Source organism: Oryzias latipes, chromosome 13, assembly GCF_002234675.1.
Source record: "Oryzias latipes chromosome 13, ASM223467v1".
Taxonomy (NCBI): domain Eukaryota; kingdom Metazoa; phylum Chordata; class Actinopteri; order Beloniformes; family Adrianichthyidae; genus Oryzias; species Oryzias latipes.
In genome coordinates this window covers 244,579-265,925 of record NC_019871.2, presented here as the reverse complement: position 1 = coordinate 265,925, position 21,347 = coordinate 244,579, and the positions used below count along the sequence as shown (strand labels likewise).

Genomic DNA, 21,347 nt, shown 5'->3' with positions numbered 1-21,347 from the left:
TTCAAGTGAACGGGACTGTGACTGTGAAGCGCTTTGGGCCTTCGAGGAAGCTAGAAAAGCGCTGCACAGGTAGACACCGTTAGGCATCCAGACCCCATCCACCCCGTTCAGGCTCCAACCGACCCCCCCACACAGAGCCCAAAAGGCCCCATCCCCAGACAGGTTTCCTGTGAGGGGGAGGAGCTCTGCATCCCAGTCTGGCAGCAGGATCCTTTACCTGCAGACGGGACGTCTGGACTCTGCAGCTGCTGGTGTTTTGGGGATTCCTCTGACAGTTGCGTCACGCAGCAGCAGCTGCAGCTGCAGCTGCTGCTGCAGCTGCAGCTGCTGCTGCTTTTAAAGCTGCCGTCCAGCCTCAGTCTGCAGACGATCCTCTGGCCACAGACCTGCAAGAATTTCTCCTTGTGTGCTCCAGATGAAGCAGAACATCCAGATGAACCACACTAAAGTGTCTTACTTCATTCTTGCTGCTTACTTGGACCCGGGCCCCCTCAGGTTCCTGTACTTCAGTCTGGTCCTGGTCCTGCTGCTCCTCATCGTGTTCTGTAACGTCCTCCTCATCGCGGTGATCTGCGTGACCCGGAGCCTGCATGAACCCATGTTCCTGTTCCTCTGCAGCCTGTTTGCCAACGAGCTGCTGGGGAGCTCCGGCCTGTTCCCCTTCCTGCTGCTGCAGATCCTGGCGGACGTCCACCGGGTCTCCGCCCCCCTCTGCTTCCTGCAGGTCTTCATCCTGTACCTGTACGCCAGCGTGCAGCTCAGCAACCTGGCCGTCATGTCCTACGACAGGTATCTGGCCATCTGCTGTCCTCTGCAGTACAAAAGCCTGATGACCTCCAGCAGAACCGGCACTCTCCTGGTTCTGGTGTGGTTCTATCCACTCCTAGCCGTCATGGTTCTGGTGTCGCTGACGTCCAGCTTGCAGCGGTGCGGGAATATCATCCACGGTGTCTTCTGTGACAACTACTCCATCGTGAAGCTGGCCTGCTCGGACACCACCTTCATCAACGTGTACGGCCTCGCCATCCTCTGCCTCCTGGTGGTTTTTCCCGCCCTGCTGATCCTCTACAGCTACTCCAGCATCCTCCGGGTCTGCCTCTGCGGGTCCAGACAGACCCGCCACAAAGCCGTCAGCACCTGCACGCCCCACCTGGCCTCCCTGCTCAACTTTTCCTTCGGGTGTGTGTTCCAGATCGTCCAGAGCCGCTTCGACATGAGCGGCGTTCCCGGCGTGCTGCGCGTCCTCCTGTCCGTGTACTACCTGACCTGCCAGCCGCTCTTCAACCCGGTTCTCTACGGACTCAACCTGACCAAAGTCCGCAGTCTGTGCGGAAGGATGTTCTGTGGAGAGAGCTGATGCTCCCCCAGAGTTTGTTTGGAGAACCTTCTGATAAACGTTCTCCTGTCGGCGTGCAGAGAACGTCCAGGTCTCGTGTTAGTTCCATATCCTTCATAGTGTCTGTGTTGGAAACTGACTTCTTGGGTTCTTTTGTCATCAGACACGGTTGTGTTCGTCTCATCCTGGACATGATTCGATTCGTATCAGGGATGTGACGAACACAACCGTGTCTGATAACCCCACACATTGGACTGTCCGACCCGTTGGTCATTTCGGACTCTGGACGCCTCGAAGGACATCATCCCGCTCATAACACGGTCACTTACAAAAGAAATATATATTAAATCAATTATTAGTGCTTTCATCCTGTCATTTTGAATGCCCAAATCATTGTTTATTTTTATTTTTTTGACAATTTGAGATGCGGCGTGGCACGTTGTCATGGTAACAGGTGCTGTATGAGGACAAACCAGCAGAGGAAAGTGGTTTATCTGCTGATTGATTGATTTCAAGCATTGTAGTCAAAGCAATAAAAGAATTTACACAGATTTATCAAACTCAATACAGAAATGATGAAATGATGAAAAAAATGAAAATAAAACAAAACAAAAAAGTCACTTGAGTCACATTTGCTTATTAAATACAGTGATCATTAACTAAAGTCAAGTAGAGTTTGATTTATTGCTTGAAAAAGAGCGGGAAGAAGTGATCTTATATAACCACCCCCCCCCCCCCCACTGAGTTCATTCATTTGATAGTTATAGTAATCCGGTTCTGATCCGATAGATTCTGTTCAAGTTACTAAATCCAGTGTCTATTAATGATTTATCATCAGAAAACATTCATTCATGATTTCAGTAAACAGTAACGGTACCGATATGTAATAATCATTGATTATCATCAGAATACATGATAACATTAAACCAGTAATTATTGCTACACATTGCAGATCAATAAAGAAAATCAATAGTTACTGATTGTAATTCAGACATTTCAGTGATCATTATTACACAATGTAATACTTATTGGTTGTAATTAAAAGATCTTTGATTATTTCACCACATTCAAGTTCACACATGGATTTGGAATTATTCAAACACCTGTTGATCCTTTAAACCTCTTATCTTTTTATCGTTAAATCAGAGTTTTCTTGAATATCTGAACATTGTTTGAGCTCATTACTGAACCCGTTCCAAAGTTCAGAACCACACAGACACAGAAACTTTATGTTCCTCCTTCATTTTCTAAGAACTGTTGTTGAATGTTGAATGGTAACGATTTCCCACTGACTCTGTAAAAAGGTTGTTGGTATAAAAATCCACAAAGTCAGACAGTTTTTCTTTATTTCAGAGGAAATTTCACGTCTTCCCGCTTGTTTTTGTCCAGAAGATGAAGTTTGTTTTAAAGAAAGTCCGTCAATAGTTTCTAGACTGCTTTGAATAAAGAAATATTATCTCTGATCAACAAACAAACATTTAGTCGTGAATTCATAGTAAAATGATGCAGAAACACATGTTCTGAGTTAAGGCCGCCCTTCAGGCCGTGTGCACGAAACGTCTTCTTTTGGTGTCCATGATCACTTTCAGTGGACACCCTGTAGCCAATCAGAATCCAGCTTTCCCCCAGGTCATGGTGGTCGTCGCTTTCATCCGGATCATTCCAGAACATCAACAGTCTCCTTTGGCGGCCAACATGTCATGGAGGGGTCATTGGAGGTCATCAGTCTGACTGACACTCATGGACTCTGGCTCCACACAGCCAGCAAGGCCAAGTGGGCCGACGATGTGGACCCCAGATGGGTGTGTCTGCAGTTTTCATGGTGGGCCCCACCTGTGTTTGCCACGATGGCTGTAGTGACCACTGAGTGGGCCAGCCAGACCACTGAGTGGCCACTACAGCCATTGTGGGCAAACACAGGTGGGGCCCACATTGGCTGCCCACTTTTAAACCACATGGGGCCCACTTGGCCTTGCCAATTGGCTCCTTAAAGGGGCTCCTGGCTCCATCCACCAGGATTCTGATGTTCGAGGGACTCCGTGGAATTCCAGAACGTGGACCAGGTTTCATTTCCACACTAGTGTGAGATGAAGTCTAATCTGAAAGTCAACATTTAGAAGAACCACGAGGACATCCAGTCGGTGGGCGTCATGAGATACTAACAATAGAAGAAGGATGTGTCCAAAATCTCTGTATGGTCCATATTTTCTGTTCAGTAACACCACAGACTGGGGGGGGGGGGGGGGGGGGGGGCGCGTCCATCCCCCAAACTGGGCTGACGGCGTCTTCGTCGTGGTCAGCGTAGGCCGATCATGAGCGCTTCTTTCACAGCTTTATGGGTTCTAGACTCAGCGTTTGTCTGTCGTTGACTCAGTGTTTGGATCACATCAGGCTCACACAGTGAGGCCGTCTCCCTGGAGGGGGCGCTCATGAGCTCACACTTCAGTGGTTGCTAATAAAGTTAGTCTGTTTTGAGCGAACCGACCGTAAAAATGGCGGATGTTCAAACGCGACACCAAGGCTGGAGCTTTGGCGTTGGAAACGTTTCAAAAACAGGAAGAGGAAGACGAGGACTTTTACTCTGAAGTCTCAGACGTCTTTGTGCAGACTGACAGAGGCGGGACTCCAGCGGGGTTCAAACCTCTGTCCAACACTTCCTGGAACCACAGCCAATGGAGCCAGAGCAGTTCACCTGCACACCACCAGGGGGCCGGTACCTGACTCCAATCCATCTGGATTTACTCCAAAACAAGAGTCCAACTTCAGAATAAAAGATTTAAAGTTTGACTTTATTTTTATGGAAACTTTGAATAAACTTTATTGTTTCATTTCACAGATCCAAGCAGAGTTTAAAATGGAGGCGTGGCCTAATTCCTTTGAACCTCTAAGGTCAGTTTATCGTTTAGTTTCTTCTGATTGGTTCCAGGATTTTGTGTTCCATTACCACCCCTCCCCCATCTAAATCCCATCTGGTTTTAGCTCCAGTTCTGACAGGCCGCAGCCCCCCCCCACACACACACAGCTATAAAAGCAGCCGCTGACTTCAGGACTCGTTCCTTTGCTCCGGTTGGAGGTGAGGGTTTAGGGGGTGTGGGGGGCATCATGGAGGCAGGTCTTCCTCTCAGGGCTGCAGAGGTGCTGAACGCCTCTCAGGTGGGGGTCTTCTCTCTGTCCGCGTACCTGGACTTGGGGCTCCTGCGGTACGCCTGCTTCCTGCTGGTTCTGGGCGTGTACCTGCTCATCGTGTTCTGTAACGTCCTCCTCATCGCGGTGATCTGCGTGACCCGGAGCCTGCATGAACCCATGTTCCTGTTCCTCTGCAGCCTGTTTGCCAACGAGCTGCTGGGGAGCTCCGGCCTGTTCCCCTTCCTGCTGCTGCAGATCCTGGCGGACGTCCACCGGGTCTCCGCCCCCCTCTGCTTCCTGCAGGTCTTCATCGTGCACGCTTACGGGGCGGTGGAGCTCTTGAACCTGGCCGTCATGGCGTTCGACCGCTACCTGGCCATCTGCCGGCCGCTGCAGTACCACGCCCGCATGACGTCCAGGCGCGTGGCGGCGCTCCTGGCGTGGACCTGGGGCCTCCCGTTCTTGGCCATGGTGGTCTCTCTGACACTGATTGTGCCTCTGCGTCTGTGCGGCCGCCACATCCACAAGGTCTACTGCGACATGCACTCTGTGGTCAAGCTGGCGTGCTCAGACACCACCGCCGCCAACGCCTACGGCCTGGTGGCCACCTTCAGCACCATCCTGGGCGCGCTGCTCTTCATCCTCTACAGCTACGCCCGGATCCTGGCGGTGTGCTGCTCGGGGTCCAGGCAGACCCGGCAGAAGGCGGTCAGCACCTGCTCGCCTCACCTGGCCTCCGTCCTCAACTTCGCCATCGCCGGCAGCTTCGAGGTTTCCCAAAGCAGGTTCAACATGGCGCACGCGCCGGACGTGCTGCGCGTCTTCCTGTCCGTCTACTTCCTGAGCGCCGTGCCGCTCTTCAACCCGCTCATGTACGGCCTGAAGATGAGGAAGATCAGGAACGCCTGCGTGAGAATCCTGAGCAGGCGACTGGAACGCCATCTTCATCACAAGGAGTGAGGAAGAGGAGAAGAAAGTCTGCTGAGGAAGAGGAGATGAGGGTCTAATGAGGAAGAGGAGATGAGGAAGAGGAGATGAAGGTCTGCTGAGGAAGAGGAGATGAGGGTCTGCTGAGGAAGAGGAGATGAGGGTCTGCTGAAGAAGAGGAGATGAGGGTCTGCTGAGGAAGAGGAGATGAGGGTCTGCTGAAGAAGAGGACATGAGGGTCTGCTGAGGAAGAGGAGATGAGGGTCTGCTGAAGAAGAGGAGATGAAGGTCTGCTGAAGAAGAGGAGATGAAGGTCTGCTGAAGAAGAGGAGATGAGGGTCTGCTGAGGAAGAGGAGATGAGGGTCTGCTGAGGAAGAGGAGATGAGGGTCTGCTGAGGAAGAGGAGATGAGGGTCTGCTGAAGAAGAGGAGATGAAGGTCTGCTGAAGAACAGGAGATGAAGGTCTGCTGAAGAAGAGGAGATGAAGGTCTAATAAGGAAGAGGAGATGAGGAAGAGGAGATGAGGGTCTGCTGAGGAAGAGGAGGTGAGGAAGAGGAGATGAGGGTCTAATGAGGAAGAGGAGATGAAGGTCTGCTGAAGAAGAGGAGATGAGGGTCTAATGAGGAAGAGGAGATGAGGAAGAGGAGATGAGGGTCTGCTGAGGAAGAGGAGATGAGGAAGAGGAGATGAGGGTCTGCTGAAGAAGAGGAGATGAAGGTCTGCTGAGGAAGAGGAGATGAGGGTCTGCTGAGGAAGAGGAGATGAGGGTCTGCTGAAGAAGAGGAGATGAAGGTCTGCTGAAGAAGAGGAGATGAGGGTCTGCTGAGGAAGAGGAGATGAGGGTCTGCTGAGGAAGAGGAGGTGAGGAAGAGGAGATGAGGGTCTGCTGAGGAAGAGGAGATGAGGAAGAGGAGATGAGGGTCTGCTGAAGAAGAGGAGATGAGGGTCTGCTGAAGAAGAGGAGATGAAGGTCTGCTGAAGAAGAGGAGATGAAGGTCTAATAAGGAAGAGGAGATGAGGGTCTGCTGAGGAAGAGGAGGTGAGGAAGAGGAGATGAGGGTCTAATGAGGAAGAGGAGATGAAGGTCTGCTGAAGAAGAGGAGATGAGGGTCTAATGAGGAAGAGGAGATGAGGAAGAGGAGATGAGGGTCTGCTGAGGAAGAGGAGATGAGGAAGAGGAGATGAGGGTCTGCTGAGGAAGAGGAGATGAGGAAGAGGAGATGAAGGTCTGCTGAAGAATAGGAGATGAGGGTCTAATGAGGAAGAGGAGATGAGGAAGAGGAGATGAGGGTCTGCTGAGGAAGAGGAGATGAGGAAGAGGAGATGAGGGTCTAATGAGGAAGAGGAGATGAAGGTCTGCTGAGGAAGAGGAGATGAAGGTCTGCTGAAGAAGAGGAGATGAGGGTCTAATGAGGAAGAGGAGATGAGGAAGAGGAGATGAGGGTCTGCTGAGGAAGAGGAGGTGAGGAAGAGGAGATGAGGGTCTAATGAGGAAGAGATGAGGGTCTGCTGAGGAAGAGGAGATGAAGGTCTGCTGAAGAAGAGGAGATGAGGGTCTAATGAGGAAGAGGAGATGAGGAAGATGAGATGAGGGTCTGCTGAGGAAGAGGAGGTGAGGAAGAGGAGATGAGGGTCTAATGAGGAAGAGGAGATGAAGGTCTGCTGAGGAAGAGGAGGTGAGGAAGAGGAGATGAGGGTCTAATGAGGAAGAGGAGATGAAGGTCTGCTGAAGAAGAGGAGATGAGGGTCTAATGAGGAAGAGGAGATGAGGAAGAGGAGCTGCATCAGGGGGTCTGACGTTTCCATAAAGATGAAGAGTGCTGACCTCAGCAGAAGGTTGGGGAGGAACTCGGACCTTCGTGGTTCCAGCAGAAGAACGGGGGTGTCAGCGTCCTGCCTGAGGATACGCTGACACACCAGCAGGAATCAGACCTGCAATCAGCGGTCGGCCGCTCCACCTCTTTCCCACAGCCTCAACAAGTGAAGGACTTTTTCTAAAACCAGCAGAGAATGTGTTTCAGCAGAACGTAGAGGATGGGATCAGAACCGCCTGGAACACAGACGTCCCTCTGGACTCAAACCTTCTCCTTAAATCTCATTAAATCTGTTCGTCACATTTGTGTTTTCATTTCTGCTTCAGATGTTGGTGATGAGTGAATCTTGGAGGAACGTTCCTCAGATCCTCCAGATCTCCGCTCAAGAGAAACGTTTTTAACTTGCTGTTAAAAAAGGTCAGAGGTCACGGGTCAATAACATTCTAAAACATTTCATTCTGTTTTGGTTTAATCCATGTGTTCACCTTTGACCCCTGTGACCTACTTTTGACAGAGTTGAAATGACAGACGTGTCAAACTAAAACTTGTGTTCATATTTTTGCAAAGTGTCAACAAAATATTCATTTGAGAACTGGACTGAGTGGCCCCGCCCCCCACAAAGTCCCGTAGACTTCTATTCTTCTAATCCTCCTGTTTTCTGTAGTTATTCGTGTTTTGAACTGACCAATCAGATGCCTCAGAAAAAGTAGGTGGAGCCTGTTGGCCTGTTGGTTTGACAGATTTCATGTACCCAATTTCAAGTGGAAGGGGTGTGGCCTTCCAACAAGTTCACTCCTGATAGAATAGAATAGAATAGAATAGAATAGAATAGAATAGAATAGAATAGAATAGAATAGAATAGAATAGAACTGCTGACCTGCCCAGGGTGGACCCCCCCCCCCGCACCCAGCCTGGAACGGCTCCAGCGGGTTAAGAACACGGATGCCTGGTGACGCAGGTGGACAACCTGCTTCCTTTCTGGTTGCAGTCAGAGGTCAGAGGTCAGAGGGGACTAACCCCACCTCTCCACTGACTCCCCGTTGGCTGATTAGCCCCCCAGCTCCACATTCAACTGCACCCCACAGTTTGCAGATGACAAACTGGTGGGGGGCCTGTCACTGGGTTGAGGTCCTATAGGTCAGAAGGTCAGGGGTTAGAAACGACCCAGTGGGGTCAAAGCTGTGGGGGGTTCTGTTCACCGTCTTCTCTGAACCAGTTCCAGACCTGGTTTGTCATGAGTCCACCGTCCTCAGGCGCTCGTTTTCATCATCACATCCTGATCAGCAGTTCAGAGAGGATCTGTCGTCTCCCTCGGTTCCTCCTCTGGAAAATTCAGACGGAGAACTCTGCTGACCCTCTGACCCCTCAGGTCACTGCAAAGGCGGCGGAAGGATCTGAGTCTCAGAACCGCGTCTCGAAGGTCACATGACCCAACCAGTTTCTTCTTTTTGAACTTCTGCCTCAAACTTTCAGGAAGCTTGTGCATCAGCTGTTGCATCATCTGGCTGTGGCGGTAACCTGACGCCGATGGGCGTAATTGGCCGTCAGAAGCCGAGTGTCCGTGCAGACTGCGTCCTCCGAGTCTCATTACTGCGGCCCCGCCGGGGTTCATCAGCTGTGATGGCGCCTCAGCTGAGCGGCGACCTTCAACAACAGACTCCCTGCGGGGCTTTGAGACAAACGCGGTTCTGGAAACTGTGGCCTCATGTGGGATGAAAACCAAGGCAGGATATTTTAGGAATCTGGGTTATGTTAGACGCAGAGAAAACAAAGACGACAAAAAAGAGAAAATGGAGTCTGAACATGAAACAGTGATGATTCTGAAGGAGATCCCAGTCAGACCGATGTGTTTCTATGCCGAGGACTCTTCTCAGAATAAAACACTCAGCACTGGCTGCTCAAATTCTTTTCATTGTTTCTTCCTGTCAGAAAAAAGATTTATACCAAAGTCATTATAGCCCAAACTAAGGAGGCTTCAGGCCTTCCACCGGAGTCACCTGGTCTCCTTCCAGAGGAGTCTGGATTAAGGTTTCTAAACCTCAGACTGCAGCTTCATTCCTGATCTGACAAAAGGTCAAAGCATCAGCAGATCCATAGGGCTTGTTGGCTTCCACGTGAACGTCACAGCTTCCAGCTGAAGCAGCTGGAGGACATGGTCGCCTGTAGCCTGACGGTCAGGGATCAGCTGAGCCACAGGAAGTCTGTTTGATTCCTGCAGTTTCAGATGAACCAACGGCTGAAACGGCTCAAAGGTGGAAACTTCTGTGTTTTCATTTTCTCAGAAACACTAAAGAAGAATGAAGAAGGTTGCAGCTTCTGCTCCTGTTCCAGTTCCAGTTCCAATTCCTGTTCCAGTTCCAGAGGTCAGAATGGTCCCATGGATGTCTAGTATCTTCCCTCTACAGTTGTCTTGGACACAGTCTCCAACAATCTTGGACAAACTTTGGTTAAATGTCTGTACGATTCTAAATGTTGTTTGGAATGGAAGGGTCATTCCAGAGAACGATGGCTTCACTTCCACGTCTTTATGGGGTAAAGCTGTGGTGGATTATATTGTGACCCCCCCACGCAGGTCTAAATAGGTTGTTGAATTTAAAGTCCTCCCTACTTTGGAGCTGGTAAAAAGTAATGAGTCTGATCTGAAGAACCCAATTGACGACAGAAGTAAACTCCCTGATCATGCAGTGCTCTATTTTTTCATTTCAAACCAAACAGACGTTATAAATAAAATGCAAGTTGGTTTCCAAATGAGAAGCCAACCAGAAAAGTGCCTGTTCAGTTTCTGGAGTCAGAAGTCTGTTGTGAGTCTCTACATGAAACTGGTCTTCAGCTTAGGGAAGGTGACCAAACAGGAAATCTGAACCTCTGTTAGGAATGGTTTAGTAAAGTTTTAAACAAAGAAATGGATACAAATAGACTAAAACAGAACTATAAAAGCAATGAAGGAATATGTAAAAGTAAACAACCTTACTGGAATAATGAACTGCAGAGTCTATGGGAACAATTGTGTCATGGTGTCGATGACGTAACAGACCCAGTTGCTGAAACCCAGAAGTAAACTCAGACTCAGGAACTTGGTTGTAAGTTTAATCACTATTAAATGTCCAAGGAATAAGCGTTGAGCTTGGAAGCAAGAGAGTGTGGCATGAAACTCCAGTGGGGAATCCGGAAGAGCGTCTGTGGATCTGCGCCGCCGGGAAGTCAGTGAGCGCGAGGACGCGCAGTGGCGAGCGATCCCGAGCGCAGTGAGGAGGACTGCGTGGCTCGAGTGGCTTGAGGCGTGGAGGAACCAGCGGTACCCGTGGAGGAACAGACCTGAAGGCCTAGAACAAGGCAAGGTTAGGGCGTAGGCACCGGAGAGAGTGTAACGGACTGGCGTGGAATGCTGGGGTGGATCTCCTTAAGAAGGTCTGCAGGTGAAGAGATGATGAAGGGCAGCTGCTTCCAAGCAGGGAGCAGGGAGGGGGAAGCAGCTGACGGCGGCACCGTGACAAATTATGTCTAGCAGAGAAAAAGTGTTTCAAATGTAAAGAAAAGACCAGAAAGGAGTGCTTCTTACTGTGTTTAAAAACTGTCAGAGTGATTTAGATCAACAGTTCAGATGATAGAAAAGACGTTTCAGGAAGGACAAAGCTCTTCAGCTACAGCTGCATTGGCAAAATAATCATTCGCAGCTAATTTAGAGGGAAATCCATCAGCTTGGACCTAAAAGTAGAAGGCCAATTCCACATGAGATTCTAACAGACTCTGGAGAATCTGTCTTTCTAACAGAGCAGCTGTTAAACAAGTGGGAGTCAGATTAGAAGAACTTGTTTGCCTGGAATAGATGTTCCCACCTGTTGAGCCAACCTGAGGAGACGGATCAGGAAGGCCAAGTTGGACTACAAAAGAAAAATAGAGGACCACCTGTCCAACAACAACCCTCTGCAGGTGTGGCAGAGACTACAACACCTGACCAACGTCAGGGGACAGACCAGCACCGAGACACACTCCAGCGCTGCACTAGAGGAAGAGCTGAACGCGTTCTTCTCACGCTCTGAGACCACACCACTGCAGTCTGCAGTCTCATCACCTCATCCTCACTCTGCCTCCAGCTCTGAACCCCTGTCTGTGCAGGACGTGGCACGGATGTTCAGCAGGGTGAACCCCAGGAAAGCGGCTGGACCTGATGGAGTTACTGGGAAGGTTCTGTGGGCCTGCGTCCACCAGCTCTCCCAGGTCTTCACAAAGATCTTTAACCGGTCTCTAGCTCAGACTTCCATCCCTGCTTGCCTGAAGTCATCCATCATCATTCCAATACCCCAAACCTCATCCACAGTCTGCCTCACAGACTACCGTCCAGTTGCACTCACTCCTGTCATCACCAAATGTCTGGAACGGCTGCTCCTGGGACACATCAAAGACTCCCTCCCTCCAACCTTCGACCCCAACCAGTTTGCCTACAAAGCAAACAGATCAACGGAGGATGGCATATCCATCACCTCCACACTGCACTGAGCCACCTGGAACACAGAGACGCCTACGCCAGGATGCTCTTTGTGGACTATAGCTCAGCCTTTAACACAATCATTCCTGACATTCTGGTCAACAAACTGTCTGACCTAGGACTCCACCCACTCACCTGTACCTGGATAAAGGACTTCCTACAAACCGACCACAGACAGTCAAACTTGGCCCCCACTTCTCCTCCACCCAGATACTGATGACAGGCTCCCCACAGGGATGGGTGCTGAGTCCTCTGCTGTACACAGAGACCAGCCCACACCAGCAACACCATAGTGAAGTTTGCAGACGACACTACTGTGGGGGGGCTGATCTCTGGGGACGACGAGACGGCCTACAGAGACAAAGTCCTGAAACTGTCCAGGTGGTGTCAGGCTAATAACCTCATCCTGAACACCACCAAGACCAAGGAGATCATCCTGGACTTCAGGAAGAACGGAACAGATCCACCCCCACTCTACATCAATGGAAACTGTTGGAGAGGGTCCACAGCTTCACCCTCCTGGGCACCACCATCTCTGCTGACCTCACATGGTCCATCAACAGCATGGCCGTCAGCAGGAAGGCCCAGCATGTGAAGCAGGAGCTGCTGGTAACTTTCTACCGCTCAACCATCCAGAGCACCCTGTCCTCCTGCAGCACAGTGTGAAAGTAAAGACGGAGCAGAGGATCATCGGCTGCCCCCTCCCCTCACTGAAGGACATCTACCAGACACGCAGCCTCAGCAGGGTGACCAGCATCATCACTGACTCCACCCATCCTGCTCTCCCTCTGTTTGATCTGCTGCCCTCTGGAAGGAGGTTCAGGTCCATCAGAACCAGGACGAACAGACTCAGGAACAGCTTTTATCCGCAGTCAATCACCATACGGAATACACACACTTCCACCAACTACACTTGTAAAAATGCTAAATCACTGACTACTACACATGTGTGCAATAACTGACTTCTGTGCAATAACACACAATATTCATATGCTGCGCTCATGGCTCATGTTCCAGTTTCTGTTCCAATTCCAGTCCGTGTTTGGTTTGACTCAAACTACCGTTTTGTAATTCTGGTGTAAACTCATTTACCAGATCCAGAGTTTTTAGCCCAATCTGGTTCTGACTCTATTTTCATTTAGACAAGAAGAGATGAACCTGTTTGGAACTTTGAACTCCTGCCCTGAAGATCAACCGAAGGTGAATCCACGGCACACCAAATTCCAAACCAGTGATGGTCTGGAAGCTCTCAGGCAGAAGAAGCTGGAGAAGTTCAGAAAAACATCCAAGAGTCCTCTTCAAAGTTCAGAAAATAAGGTCAGCTCCACCACCTCCTCCAGGAGGATCCAAAGGCGTTCCCAGACCAGCAGAGACTTCATCTCTGAGTCAGGCCTTGACTCCAGTTGGACCTGTCCGTTACGAGTCAGTGGAAAATCTTGAGTGCAAGGAAAAGACCGTCTGGCTCCTCTCAGGGAGGAACAGCAGCTCTTCTCCAAGGTCCTCCAGGAGGTCTGAGCTCTAAAGACCTTCTCTGGTTTTCTGCTGGTCATGTGAACCAAACTCCTGTTTTTCCACAACCTCCCTGCCCCATAAAATCTTCAGAGGGACATGGATGGAGACCTCCGAGTACAGACAACTCTCTGAAAATCTTTACATGATCCTGTGATGTTCATGAGTCCATGAATTGAAGCAAACATGAAGCTGTGGTTTCTCTTGGATCTGCAGGTTCTGGTGTGGACGGAGGCTCAGCAATGATGGCGTTCCAATGGAGCATTTAAGTGCAAAAGACGGTCAGGACTTCTTCCTGGACCTGAAGCCACCTGCTTGTTCTTCACGAAGAGCTGCCAGATGAAACCTGGAACCTCAGAAGGTCCGACTTCCTTTTGGTTTTAGTCCAGAACAGACTTTGACAAACAGCTCAAAGGAAGGAAGTTTGATTATTTACACTTTGATCTAATCTCGTTCTCTAATGAAAACCCAGCGGCCCACCCGGAGCCGTGACCCGTGATCGGTGACCCGTGACCCATGACCCATGACCCGTGACCCATGCGGTGCATGAGGTGCAGTTCACCTGAGCCTCACACCTGGACAGACTCTGAGGATGGAAACATCAGCGGCAGGAAGACGATCCTCATCATTCATGTCAACACTTTCATGCCGAATGGCTTCCCTTAAGAGCTCTAACATTTCCAGATGCTCTCCATGCACGTGCATTCTCCATGCTCTCTTTGTGCACGTGCATTCTCCATGCTCTCTTTGTGCACGTGCATTCTCTGTGCATTCTCCGTGCACGTGCACTCTTCATGCAGCTCCACTGTTTGTGCACTTGGATTCTCCGTGCACATGCACTCTTCATGCACGTGCATTCTCTGTGCATTCTCCGTGCACGTGCACTCTTCATGCAGGGTTCAACATACCTCCTGCAGCTGAGTTTTCAGCCAATAGCAGCTGCAGTCAGAGAAGATAAAGCTTCAGACCTGAGCTGATCAGACTCAGGTGGGGGGAGGAGTCACCTGTGAACACCTTTATCTGGCGAGCTGCAGGTTTCTTAGTTCTCACTTCCATCTCATTACGTTTTTGTGGATGCATTTCCTGCAGTTCGGTTCTGCAGAACTTGTAATTTTTAAAATAATGAATTAAGTCTTTAAACATGGTTTCAGGTTTGTGACCTCCTGCTTTGCTCAGATGATCTCCTCATCATGATTCCGGTTCTGCTGGACCAACCACGGCTCCATCAGGTCATCTGGTGGTTCCCTTTCCGGGGCTCCAGCTCCAGATGACCTCAGTCTTCCATTAATGCATTTTTCCCTCCAGCAGCTGAAATCGAACCTTTATTCTGAAAATCTCTACAGGTTGTAGGAAAATCAGTTCAGAAGTTTGAAACTTTATTTCCAGTCAGTAGTTCAGAGGAATGAAAATCACCGTCTGGATCTTCTTGTTGTTGAGCTTCAGGTCAAAATCTTCAATTCTGTGTTAAATGTGAAAAGTCCTCAGAACCACTTCAGCCTAAAGCTGTCTGCTCCTAATAATGCACAGAAACCGTGCGTGTTGGTGTTTGTAGTGTCTGACTCTCTGCTGGATCCCCGTCTCTCCTCATTCATGTTCTTCCAGCTCCTGTTCCAGCTGGAGCTCCTCCTCTGTGCAGCTGCGGTCCAGATGTGCAGAAGTTCTGGTTCTTGAGTTTGTCCATCAACTGAACTGAACTGGTTCTTTTCTCTGTCTGAAGGCTGGGATTGGATCCATAGGTCAGGATGGAGAACGGGTCTTTCCACACGTACTTCGTGCTGAATGGCTTTGATGAGCTTGGCGTGCTGAGGCCCCTCCTCTTCCTGCCGTTCTCCTTCGCCTTCCTCGTGTCTCTGTTGGCCAACGGCCTGCTGGTGTACGTGGTCTTCTCCCAGAGGAGCCTCCATCAGCCCATGAGCGTCCTGATTGCTGGCATGGCGGTTGTGGAGGTGTGTCTCCCGGTGTTCTTCGTCCCCAACATGCTGCTGAGCTTCCTGTTTGGCTGGAGGGACATCTCTCTGATTGGCTGCCTGACTCAGATGCATTTCATCCACACTTTTGGAGCCTTTCAGACCACCTTCTTGGTGTGGATGGCTTTGGACCGCTACTTCGCCATCTGCAGGCCGCTCTATTACCACCAGCAGATGGCGCTGCAGAGCTTCATCAGGTTCGTGGTCCCGCTGGTGCTGAGAAACGTGGTGGTCATCACGCTGTTGGTGGCTCTGGCAGGAGCGCGCTCCTTCTGCTCTGATGTCATCCATCACTGCGTCTGCGAGCACATGGCCTTGGTGGAGCTGGCCTGCGGAAGCACCGCCCTCAACAGCCTGGCGGGGCTCATGGCCATCTTCCTCATCCCTCTTCTGGACTTCCTCATCATTTCTGCATCGTACATCGTCATCTTCAGCACTGTCCTGAGCTCCGCCCGCTCTGGCGGGAAAGCCCTGCACACCTGCGTCACTCACATCATGGTCCTCAGCCTCAGCCTGACGGTGGCGCTGGTCGCCTTCCTGTCGTACCGGGTCAGAAACAGTCTGCCCACTGCGGTTCGAGTCTTCTTCAGCACCATGTACCTCCTCTTCCCCAGCTGCGTCAACCCGATCATTTACGGGATCAGAACCACCGAGATCCGACAGCACATCATGAAGACGCTAACGCGTCAAACCCGAGTGAGCGGGACCTGTTGACCTTCCAGCCAAAGGTACCAGGATGTGACCCAAAAGGTTCTACAGCTGTTGGTCATGAAGGGCGGAGCTCCACGGGAATCTGCTGCTCCTGGACATAAAGTCACACCGACCGTCTGGTTGGACTTTCTAGAACCAGTCAGACAACCAAAGCGTCAGAACATTAAACCAGCCAGAACCTGCTGGTTGGTCATCAGGCGTGTAGCGGTCAGCCAGCGTGATGCTGCTCCTCCACAGGGTCGGGGTAAAAAGAACCAGAAACCCGAATCCAAATCGGTCCAAACCAGAAAGAAGAAACCAAACTGCCAAGGTGGTTCTGTTTGATAAAGTTTAGTGTTCCAGAGGAAAAGTGGAGCATTTAACCTCAGGAAGAACCAAGACCAAACAGAACCAAGTCAGAATTCAGAAGCCGAACTTGACCCGCAAACAGAATGAACGACCCGGTCCGACCCGAACCTGACAAACAGTAGGAAGCAATCACACAAAGTCAGTGGCGTTCAGCACCAAAGCTCCACAACCACAGCCTCACAACAACACTGTGGGGGTGGGGGACAGTCCAACCCCCCCGGGAGTGAAGACCCCAGGTCCCTGTAGGTCACCTTTGTGCCCCGCACAGGTCGGACCATTCTGGTCCAGTCCTGCTCCGTCACCTGACCTGTTTTCAAAGCGTTTCCAGTGGTTTTTTAGTGATGATGACGTCGTTTTCTTAGCTTCATCTAAAACCTTTTTTTCAATGTTTTTATTTAATACAGGGGACAGCGCATATTAATAAACATTTCTGTCAATATGCCAGAGTCAGCCAAAGGGCTGTTTCACATCTGCAGTCCCTATAGAGGGTAAAATCCCCCTAAAAGATCCAAATAAAATGACATATTCACACAACATTACATACATACATTAAACAATACATTCAATAAAATTAACAGTTATCCTAAAAACAAATTAGTGATAAAACAAATCATAATCAGACAAATTTAAGAACATATGCAGACATAAAAGACAGTAGTGAGGATCAGTGAGAGGAGGTTTACTCAGTGATGACAGCTCTGAGTCTCAATGAGTCATTTCTTTAACCCGTGTGCTATCCTAGGCACTTTGACATTGGGAGTTGGGTCATCTAGACCCACTAGACAGAGCTCTGAACCTTTTTTCTTCAATGGTTTGTGATCTTCACTGGTGTCCATGGATTACATGAAGTCTTTCCACCTTTATCCACCTTTGTCATGGTAGGGAGAACACGTCAATGGAAGGGGGGGGTCATCTAAGATAGCACAAGGGTTAATTGTGTCTTGAATAAATTATTTGTGTTTTGATTTCTGATAGAAACATGTGTGAAGTTCCACTCAGTAGCAGCTCCAACAGAAAAAGCCGTCTGACCAAAAACGCTTTCCTGAAGGGAATGATCCAGTCTCCTCTGACTGCAGTCTGAGTTCTGCTGTGATTCTGCTGTCCGGATGTGAACAAACGGATGAAGAGGAGGGGATGAAGAGCCATGAAGGATTTAGTACATGAGACAGAGATTTGAAAAGGTGACCATGTTTTCCCAACTTAAGGACATAGATTCATTAGCACCTCACAGTTGTGGGCGGGACTGGTGACCCAGAAGTAAGCCTCCACTGATTTCCCATCATTCCAGATTCCAGATGAGAATAATGTCAGTTGCTGCACCAGAAACATGAGTTTTGTCAAACTCCTTGTCCATCATTGAATAAAGAAATTCTCTGAAACCCAGTTTTGATCTTAAATTCTTTTATTTGTCCTCCATCTTCTGAAAATGCTGCAGCAACAACCACATTTCCCAGATCAATAAAGTTTCTTTATTTCATCTTAAATCAGAGAGAAAAGTTTCAGATTTACAGGAAAATGTTTTTTTATTGTCAGCAGGACAAAAGCGGTCTGTGCCAGAACCCCCACGTTCCATTCAGAACTCCTGGACCTGAGCCCAAAGTCCGGCCTCACGAACTAACGAATCAGAACCTTCCCAAGAAGTGATGCGTCAGCTGGGAGTCGGCCAATCACAGCGTAAGGCAGAAGATGAAAGAAGACAACAGCGTTGGAGTCAAGCAGAGATCACGCTGCAGAGTCCAAACGGGTCTAAGCTGCTCCTGCAGCTCAAAACAAATCAAAATTATTATGAAGCAGCCAATTGAACAATACAACACTGTTAGAGTTCAAATATTGTGAAAATGTCAAAGCTATACCTAACCCTTGTGTTATCCTAGGTACTTTAACATTGGGAGGTGGGTCATCTAGACCAGTGTTTTTCAACCAGTGTAGTGTGCCGTGGGAGATGGTCAAGTGCGCCCTGGGAAATTCCCCTCATTCACTGATCTAAAAACATTTTCCATCTCCAGGAATTCAGCTCTTTGTTCATCCAAACAGGCCCTGATAAAACACTGAGTAGTTAGGAATATAAAAGATCTTAAAATTACTTTTTCTTTGTGTTTATTTAATTCTATTAAAGACATTTTGATAAGAATGACGGTACCACGATTTAGCTGCAGATATAACTGTGTAAGGAAAAGTCCCGCCCCTTTAACTGTCTCCGCCAATCATTCTTGAAGGCTTAATCACATGTCATCAGTCTGACCAATCAGAAGTGGTTAAAGTCTTCACTTCCTTGTTCTTAATTCTGCCGATAAAGTCGCTCAGTTCTAACAAAAATACCAGCTAGAGCTCGTCTTTAGCTGGTGGTTCATCTCTTAGAAAAAAACAGCCGCAACTTCCTGCTTTTTCTGCCACAATTATCAGAAAAATCCACGTGAGATTGCAGGGGGGGGCTGTCGATCAATACAGACCATGAATTTCTGCTTTTTTTTTTTTTTTGGATGCTGGTGTGCCGCGGGATTTTTGTCAGGGTTAAAGTGTGCCGTGGCTAAAAAAAGGTTGAAAACACTGCTCTAGACCCACTAGACAGTGCTCTGAACCTTTTTTCTTCAATGATTTGTGATCTTCACTGGTGTCCATGGATTACATGAAATCTTTCCACCTTTATCCACCTTTGTCATGGTAGGGGGAACACCTCAATGGAAGGGGGGGGTCATCTAAGATAGCACAAGGGTTACAGGGCTGGAAAAAAGGGAGTAAGGATATTTTGTCAGTTAGAAACTGGAGCAAATGGATCTTAGGCTGCAGAGCGTCTGGTTCAGCTGTCGCATTACTAACATCAGTCAAAACACACAAACACACTCTCTGCACACACTGGACATACTGGCAGTGAATCCAGATCAGACTCTGACATCTTCTACACACATGTCAAATGAAGCTAGAATTGATTTTCCAAAATAATCTGAACTCACTCCTTCTTTCTCTTTGGGCTTTTCCCATCAGGGGTCGCCACAGCGAATCATCCTTTTCCACCTCACTCTATCATGGACATCTTCTACCCTAACGTTAGCCAACTTCATGTCCTCTGTTAAGACATCCATGTATCTCCTCTTTGGCCGTCCTCTTGCCCTCCTGCCAGGCAGTTCCATCTCCAACATCCTTCTACCAATATATCCACTATCCCTCCTCTGAACATGTCCAAACCATCTCAGTCTGGCTTCTCTGACTTTGTCGCTAACACAGGCAACATGAGCCGTCCCTCTGATGTACTCGTTCCTTATCCTGTCTAACCTGGTCACTCCTAAGGAGAACCTCAACATCTTCATCTCTGCTACCTCCATCTCAGCCTCTTGTCTCTGTCTCACTGCTACCGTCTCTAACCCATAGAGCAGAGCTGGTCTCACCACTGTCTTGTACACCTTTCCTTTGAGTCTTGCTGGCACTCTTCTGTCACACAACACTCCTGACACTTTCCTCCAACCGCTCCAACCTGCCTGCACTCGCCTCTTCACCTCTTTTCCACACTCCCCATCACACTGAACTGTTGACCCCAAGTACTTAAACTCCTGCACCTTCTTCACCTCAGCCCCCTGTAACCTAACGCTTCTACCTTGATCCCTCTCGTTCAGACACATGTATTCTGTCTTACTACGACTGACCTTCATGCCTCTTCTTTCCAGAGCAAACCTCCACCTCTCTAGCTGTTCCTCCACCTGCTCTCTACTCTCACTGCAAATTACAATGTCATCCGCAAACATCATTGTCCAGGGAGATTCCTGTCTTACCTCGTCTGTCAGCCTGTCCATCAGCATAGCAAACAAAAAAGGACTCAAAGCTGATCCTTGGTGTAGTCCCACCTCCACCTTGAACTCCTCTGTCTGACCTACAGCACATCTCACCACCGTCATACTTCTCTCATACATGTCCTGAACTACTCTGACATACTTTTCTGCCACTCCAGACGACCTCATACAGTACCACAGCTCCTCCCTCGGCACCCTGTCATACGCCTTCTCTAAATCTATGAACACACAATGCAGCTCCTTCTGACCATCTCTGTACTTTTCCATCAACATTCTCAAAGCAAAAATGGCATCAGTGGTGCTCTTACGGGGCATGAAACCATACTGCTGCTCACAAATCTCCACCTTCTTCCTAAGCCTGGCTTCCACTACTCTTTCCCACAGCTTCATTGTGTGGCTCATCAACTTTATTCCTCTATAGTTGCTGCAGTTCTGCGTGTCACCCTTGTTCTTAAAGATTGGGACCAGAACACTTCTCCTCCATTCCTCAGGCATCTTCTCACTCTCTAGAATCCTATTGAACAACCTTGTTAGAAATTCCACTGCTGTCTCTCCTAAGCACTTCCATACCTCCACAGGTACGTCATCAGGACCAACGGCCTTTCCGCTCTTCATCCTTTTCAGAGCCTTCCTAACCTCATCCTTTCCAATCTCTGCTACTTCCTGCTCCACAACAACCACATCTTCCTCCCTTCTTTCCCTGTCATTTTCCTCGTTCATCAGCTCCTCAAAATACTCCTTCCATCTTTTCTGTACACTCTCTTGGGTTGTTAGCACCTTTCCATCTCTGTCCTTAATCACCCTTATCTGTTGCACGTCCTTCCCATCTCTGTCTCTCTGTCTGGCTAGCCTGTACAAGTCCTTCTCTCCTTCCTTTGTGTCTAACCTGTCATATAGCTCATCGTAAGCTTTCTGTTTGGCCTTTGCCACCTCTCTCTTCACTCTACGCTGCGCTTCCTTGTACTCCTGTCTACCTTCCTCAGTCCTTTCTACATCCCACTTCCTTTTAGCCAACCTCTTCCTCTGGACGCATTCCTGTACTTCCTCATTCCACCACCAAGTCTCTTTACCGTCTTTCCTCTTTCCAGATGACACACCTAGCACCTTCCTACCTGTTTCCCTGATAATCTCTGCTGTAGTTTCCCAGTCATCTGGAAGTTCATCCTGACCACCCAGGACCTGCCTCAACTTCTGCCTAAATTCCTCACAAGTTTCTTCATTCTGTAGCTTCCACCACTTGGTCTTCTTTTCTGTTTTCCCTCTCTTCTTCTTCCTGACCTCCAGAGTCATCTTACACACCACCATGCGGTGCTGTCTGGCTACACTCTCTCCTACCACC

The 21,347-nt window shown here is 49.1% G+C and overlaps 3 protein-coding genes across 3 annotated transcripts; all 3 read left to right on the top strand.

The window, feature by feature from the left end:
• The first annotated feature begins 433 nt into the window (after nt 1–433).
• LOC101164040 (olfactory receptor 52K2-like) lies at nt 434–1,357 on the top strand. Its single transcript, XM_011473257.2, has one exon. It carries the CDS (start codon nt 434–436, stop codon nt 1,355–1,357), a length of 924 nt encoding a protein of 307 aa, XP_011471559.2.
• Nucleotides 1,358–4,438: 3,081 nt separating this feature from the next.
• LOC101163798 (olfactory receptor 142-like) lies at nt 4,439–5,426 on the top strand. The gene has a single exon (XM_004086606.2). It carries the CDS (start codon nt 4,439–4,441, stop codon nt 5,420–5,422), a length of 984 nt encoding a protein of 327 aa, XP_004086654.1. The 3' UTR covers nt 5,423–5,426.
• Nucleotides 5,427–14,927: 9,501 nt separating this feature from the next.
• Nucleotides 14,928–15,915, top strand: LOC101163557 (olfactory receptor 52K1-like). Its single transcript, XM_004086605.2, has one exon. The coding sequence runs from the start codon at nt 14,943–14,945 to the stop codon at nt 15,879–15,881; it is 939 nt and encodes a 312-aa protein (XP_004086653.1). The 5' UTR covers nt 14,928–14,942; the 3' UTR covers nt 15,882–15,915.
• Nucleotides 15,916–21,347: the final 5,432 nt, after the last annotated feature.